Raw genomic sequence first — 7,396 nt, forward strand, 5'->3', positions numbered from 1 at the left:
CATTGCAACTTAAGAGTTTTCCTTCACAGATTCAAGCAGTAGACTCTCAGATCCTTAATTCATGTACCCTGCATCATACTACTTAGCTTCAGTGGCCTTCTGGGAGTCATGGTGAATACTCCATGACTCTCTCCCTCTTACATTTCTCATGTCTCCAAAACCAATATCAAATGAGTGGTGTCAGTTTCTGCTATAAGCTAATTATGGAATTTAGTCTTTCCCTATAGACCCTTAGACCCTGTCCTTTGAAAAGAATTTGCATTCTTACTGTCTTGAGCCTTTAATATATTGGGTCATGCCCTCAGTGCACCTTTCCTATTGTCCCAGTGCAAAGTAGCAGGTCTATACTGTGGTAATCTTTCTTTTTTTAATTATTTTTTTGAGCAGAATTGTGCCCTAAGCATGAAACAGCTTTGACCACAAAGCCAGACACCAAGCTAGGATGCACAAAGGACACTTGTGTCTCTGACTGATACAAGAACACCACTGCCAACGAGTTGCCCATTGTCAAGGAGTGAGTAGCTATTTGTGCAAAGTATGTTTCAGAAGAAATGTTACCACCAGAAAAGAAAGTCACAGAAGATAGAGAATGTGGATCAGTTAATCAGAATAAGAATTGTAATTAGATGTGTTCTCAAACACAAAGCTTTAAAATCTGTAAATAAATTAAGAACTACAAGAGGATGGAGGTAAATACAAAAAACATAATTTAGTTAAACTCTGCTATAAACATCTGATATAAGTAAACAGGAATCCAAAGATTAAACCAACTAAATAAATTTATATTTAAAGAAGCTTGTACCAAAATATTAGAATATTCCTATTTTTCTGTAGTGCACAGATTTTGCCCAGTTATATCTTATTCTGGACCATGAAACAACTACCAATATAATTTAATTTTTAATAATTTTTAAACCGTTATTTGCTTATTTGAATATGTTGGGGAGCACACCAGAGTCTTTTACTGATGCAAATGAACACTTGTCTGCTTTTATGTGGGTGACCAGAGAATTGACCTCAGGCTAACAAGCTCAACTACTGAGCAATCTTCTCAGCCATCAAGTCTAAATGCATTCAATTTACACATTTATCCACAACTTTATAATATTTGTAATAATGTAAAATTGGAAACAATTTAAATATCTCTCAGCAGATGAATGGGTAACAAGATTATAATGTGTAAGTACAATTTGATATTAGTAGTATAAATGAATATTTATTGTAAACAACATCAGGAGAAATAACTATGATGAATTCAATAAGGCAGGTTTTTCAAAAGAGGTCATGGAATATACTAATCAAATTCATTTATGAAACCATCCAGAATATGATAACATAACAAAGATTGGTGATTGACTAAGGAGGAAGGATGGGTGAAAGGACTGGGCAGAGAGACTCTCAAATGCATCAGGAACATTTTAGGGTAAAGTATTTGTTCACTGTCTACATTATGATGATTTTTCATAGTTGAGTGCATGCACCAGCCCTTATTAAATTGTACATTTTTTAAAACTTAAAAAAATATTTTATCTTTATTTATTTGACAGAAAAGAGGGAGAGAGAGAGAGAGAGAGAGAGAGAGAGAGAAAATGGGTGCACCAGGGCCTCTAGCCACTGAAAACAAAATCGTTTGCGCCCCCTTGTGCATCTGGCTAATGTGGGTCCTGGGGAATCAAACCTGGGTCCTTTGGCTTTGCAGGCAAATGCCTTAACTGCTAAGCCATCTCCCTAGCCTTAAATTGTACATTTTAATATGAGTAATTTATTATTTGTTGTATTAATAAAAGGTTGCTTTAAATATAAAAGATCAAAATAAATACAATTTAAACTCACATCAATGTCCTCTTTTAAAATATAGTGAAGCCTTAATAATTCTATGCCCAATTCATTCCTTCTAATATCACATATAATCATAAAACACAGAGAGATATACCAACCATTTGTCTCTCATTCTCTGTCTATTGGAGAACCTCATCATTCCCTGGGGCAAGAAAAATGACATTTTCATTGCTAGGACAAAACTTCAGGCCAGAATCAGTTTATGGAAGGAATGTTCTATTTCTAGCTTATGGTTTGAGGGGAAGTTTCATCATGTTGTGGAATCCATGACAAGGAGTGACAGCTAGCATTATATTGTCATATCATCAGGGAGTAAGTAGAAAGGGTGGGCAAGCTAAAACTGGAAAGTGGGGCTGGACTATAAAATCCCAAAGCCTACTATCAGTGACACACATTATCTAGCAGACTGCTGCTTCCAAAGGCTCCATCAGCTTTTAGTGTAAAATTTTATCACAAACACATGAGGCTATGGGGGAACATTTACATTTAAATGAACACATTCTGCACCAGGTTCCCATAGACTCATGGCCAGCTCATGATGCAAAATGCATTCAGTTCAACTTTAGAAGTCCTCCTAGTCTTTACTAGTTCCAAAAAAAAAAAAAAAAAAAAAAAGTCCAAAGTCTTTTCTGAAACCCAAGGCAGCCTGTTAACTGTGAGCCCTGTAAAATTAAAATACAACTTGTATACAGTAGATAATGGCAAAGAAAAAACATCCCACTACAAAAAGGAGGAATGGAGGAAAGGATTTGATCAATGAATTTGAATTCAAGGTATATTTTTGGTCTGATCTATATCATATGGGTTAGCATGCTATCTGTATTACAAATGAAAATAAAATTTTGATTTACTTTAATTATGCAGATAGAGTTACAGATCCAGGTTGAACATGATCTCCTTAGTACTTACTTCTCAAGTGGATACTTTTATAAATGCCACTTTAAAAAATAATGGACTGATATATAGGATATTTTACTTTTCTTCCTGTTCTGATTTCACATGTTGCAACACTTGGATTCATGCTTTTTGGGAGGAGGGTTTGGGTTTGTTGAGGCAGAGCTTGACTCTATTCGAGGTTGACATGGAACTCAGTCTGTAGCCCACGCTGGCCACAAACTCATGGCAATCCTCTTACCTCAGCCTCTCTGGTGCTGAGGTTATAGGAATGAACCACAATGCCTGACATTTTGTGTCATTCTTAACAAAGAGAAATCCCCAAGAGGTGTACAAAATAATCATTTCCAAGATCCTTGCTTTGTTAAGAACATGGGATAGGTATCACCCATGGGACTTCAGGTGGTGACTATATGTCAGGCTGAGGGAAGCACGTCCACAGATACTGTCTCTACCCAACACAGCTGTCTTCACAAGCACAGGTCAGAAAGGAAGACGATCTCAGTAGGTAAATACCAACTTAGATATTATAAAGATTAATGATTTTATAATTACGTATGATATATGTAGAGAGTTCAGATGAAAAATAAAATCCTAGCCAGCTGTGGTTGCACACTCCTTTAATCCCAAGACTTGGGAGGCAGAGGATTAGCCTGAGTTCAAGGCCACCTGGAGAATACATAGTGAATTCCATGTCAACCTGGGCTACAGAAAGACCTTACCTTGAAAAAACAACAAACAAACAAAACAAAAACAAAAAAGCTAAAATCTTTGCTAGTAATATCTTGAAACAATAATTTCAAGATTTGAACTAAACAATAATTTCAAGATTTACTAGCAAGAATAGGGATAGAATAAAACTAGTATTTACTAACATATTCTGAATACTAGAAAAGTCTAATAGTTTCTTTTTGTATATTGTCTTTTACATTATTACAATACCTTATTAAATTAATTTGTTACTTTTACAGGTCAAGAAATTTAAACAGAAATATGGTTGGGACAGTGTCATAATAATGTTAACATGTACTAAAGGAAGACTCAGTGAGGTCTGTCTCAGTTAAAATTTATGCTTAGTCTAGTTCTTCTAAACATTTCTTAATATTAATATAATAATACAATCATTCTATCATGATTGTGAATAAAAATATTACAAAATTTATTTTAAAATAGTTTAAAAATAAAATAATTATTTAAAAATATTTTTATTTATCTACTTGAGAAAGAGGCAGATATGAGAGAGAGAGAGAGAGAGAGAGAGAGAGAATGCGCACACCAAGGCTTCCTGCCTCTGCAAGCTAATTCCAGTTGCATATGCCAGTTTGTGCATCTGCTCTACATGGGTACTGGGGAATCAAACCCAGGCTCTCAGGCTTTGCAGGTAAGTGCCTTTAATGACTGCGAAATCTCCCTAGACCCTTGAAATTGTATATTTTTATTATCAAACTGTTTTATAAGTATATGCATAGACATCTTTTAACAACTCCTTTCTGAAACATGCAAAATTCTGGTTTTGTTACTATCACCCCAGTAAATTATTCAAGAAGGTGCAGAACTAGCTTTGGAAAATTAATCCTGGAAATTTTCATGTTGACAAGAAACTAAGTTTTTTTTTGGGGGGGGGGAGGGAAGAGATTATTCAAATTCTACAAGAGACATAAATCTATTTCATGTAATATCAGTCTATTTTTCTTAGAAAAATTGTAAATCTCTGTTAGAGAAGATATTTTATTGTCTAGTTACAAGACTATTATCTAGTATGTAATTTCCCATAGCAAATGATGTACTATCTAATTTCCTTAGGGGAATTTTCATCTTTATTCTATGCTTTCAAGTTCTCAGAAAATTGGAAGGTGAAATTACTCTGAGAATGATGATGTGATGGCTTTTACTATTCACCTGCTCTATGTGGGCTCATCCTAGAGATTTCAGAGGGTAAAAGAAGATAAGATGAATAAACTGGGTAAGATATCAAGAGAATTAGTGAATGGGAAAAGAAAATGATCAATTATTTTTCATCATTCATTTTGAGTACTGTCAACTGCACATCAATGTAAGCATGATCATTATATCATAACTGCTGTTGAACTTCACATTAATCTAAGACTAACAGTCAGAGATGCAGTTTAAGGCTTAATAGACGGCTCAGTGGACAAAGTACTTGGTGTCAAGTATGAGAACAGAGTTCAGATCCGCAGTTCCCAAGTAAATGTCAGGTGGGTGTGTTGCCCCACCTATAATCTCATTGCTCAGAAGGTAGGGACAGGTAATCCTGGGGCAGGCAGGCTAACTAGGCTAGTCAACATGGCAAGCTCTGGGTAAAGTGAGACACTATACATCAATAGCTACAGTGGAGAGTGATTAAGGAAGATAACCAATGTCAACCTCTGTTATCCACATACATACAGACTGCGTACTCATAGGCATGCACACCATACACACAAAAAGATGCACCTTGTTTACGTAAATATTCAACTTATTCATCTCTCAAATAACATAGGTGGCCAATAAATTAGATGGTTGATAGATGGGTAGACATAGATAGATAGATAGATAGATAGATAGATAGATAGATAGATAGATGACAGATGCTAGATGGTTTATGTCAGGATATTAATATTTCAAAGTCTAGAGATCCCTCCATATTTGTTGATATAACTTAAGATGCATATTGTCTACTGATAAGCTTAAGAATATAACTTTCAGAGTTCAAGTTTGAATATAAGTTGATTTCTTCTTGGATTAACCTAATTCTACATAAATTGCATTAATATATTTCTGCTAAGCAGTTTAGTTGATTAAATAAACCATTATACATTTTAATAGATGATAAATTGAGACTATTTTTTAATATTTCAATAATTTTATCAAGGTATTTCTTATATGTCCTAGAATGTTGTTCTGTCATAAAGGTTGTTTTCATCGCTTTTCATAAGAAGGTTGCCATGCCCTGTACTTTTCATTCCTTTCTTGTAAGACAATTGTCCTGATATATAATTTGTACAACAGTCCTGTCTCATGATCTGCTTTTCAGAAAAGTAATCTTGTCTCATAAACTTTAATTTTGGGAACTAATGCCATTCATATTTTGTTAAGATTTCTCTTTGCATATTAGCTTTTTGATTTCAGATATAGATGCTACATTTCAATGGGAATGTCAAATTCTACAAGTTAAGTAGTCTTTCTCATCACACTAATTGATAAACTATTTTTAAGGTTGCTACAAATGACATGCTCAATAAAATGGACAGAGGAAATCAGTCCAACTTGTCAGAATTTGTGCTTCTGGGACTTGCCCACTCACAAGATATTCAGATCATACTCTTCATGGCATTTCTGATGCTTTATCTGCTCATTGTGTCTGGAAATATTGTCATCATTATTTTAATCACCACTGACCACCATCTCCATTCTCCCATGTACTTCTTGTTGGCTAACTTGTCCTTTGTTGATATGTGGCTTTCCTCAGTCACTACCCCCAAGATGATCACAGACTTTCTCAGAGAAAACAAGACAATTTCCTTTGCAGGCTGCATGTCTCAGATCTTCTTTGCCCACTTCATTGCTGCATCAGAGATGGCACTCCTGGTGGTAATGGCCTATGACCGCTATGTGGCCATTTGCAAACCACTCCACTACTTCACCATTATGAGTCTGAAAAGATGCACTGGGCTCGTGTTGACTTCCTGGACCATTGGCTTTGTGCATGCCATGAGTCACCTGGTTGTGATTGTGCAGCTGCCTTTCTGTGGCCCCAGGGAGATAGACAGTTTCTTCTGTGACATGCCACTAGTAATCAAGCTGATCTGCATGGATTCCTATGAATTGGACATTTTAATGAATGCTAATTGTGGGGTTGTAGGTGTAACCTGTTTTATTCTGTTACTGATATCATACACATATATTCTGCTCATGGTTCACCAAAGCTCTAAGGCTGGTGCATCTAAGGCACTGTCCACATGCAGTGCCCACATCACAGTGGTGATGCTTCTTTTTGTGCCCTGCATCTTCATCTATGTGTGGCCACTCAACATCACCTGGGTGGACAAATTTCTTGCTGTGTTTTATTCTGTTATTACACCTCTCTTAAATCCAGCTATTTATACACTGAGAAATAAAGAAATAAAAAATGCCGTGAAAAGATTCACAGGCTATTACACGGATACTAAAGGAAATCCTTAAATGCCAGAGAGCTCATTGTATGTATGTCAAATGACAACACATTGATCTTATAAGATGGACTGAAAATCAGGGAATTTGGTTTTTAAGTACATTTTGTTCCAGTTCTCATAGAGGTTTAAGTTTGATTTAATTCTGGGAATTTAACATGTATTATTCATCAACCAATAGAACCACTAAATTTTTTAAAAATAAAATTCAAACATGAATAACCATTTTTCATGAAGGAGTTACACAATTTGCTTTTCTCTATTTTTTACATTATCTTTGCGTGTGTGTGTGTGTGTGTGTGTGTGTTCATATGCCTAAGTATATGCACATGTTTCACAGCAAGGTTTTGGAGATCATAAGACAGTCAGTTCTTCAATGACTTTATGTAAAGAATAACTAAAATGGGCTGGAGAGATGGCTTAGCGGTTAAGCGCTTGCCTATGAAGCCTAAGGACCCCGGTTCGAGGGTCGGTTCCCCAGGTCCCACGTTAGC

General features: G+C 35.6%; 1 protein-coding gene across 1 annotated transcript; it reads left to right on the forward strand.

Annotated features, from left to right (window-relative positions):
* The first annotated feature begins 5,973 nt into the window (after positions 1-5,973).
* LOC101601243 (olfactory receptor 4K13-like) lies at positions 5,974-6,915 on the forward strand. The gene has a single exon (XM_004660762.3). The coding sequence runs from the start codon at positions 5,977-5,979 to the stop codon at positions 6,913-6,915; it is 939 nt and encodes a 312-aa protein (XP_004660819.2). The 5' UTR covers positions 5,974-5,976.
* The last annotated feature ends 481 nt before the right edge of the window (positions 6,916-7,396 follow it).

This window comes from Jaculus jaculus, chromosome 8, assembly GCF_020740685.1.
Source record: "Jaculus jaculus isolate mJacJac1 chromosome 8, mJacJac1.mat.Y.cur, whole genome shotgun sequence".
NCBI classification, from domain to species: domain Eukaryota; kingdom Metazoa; phylum Chordata; class Mammalia; order Rodentia; family Dipodidae; genus Jaculus; species Jaculus jaculus.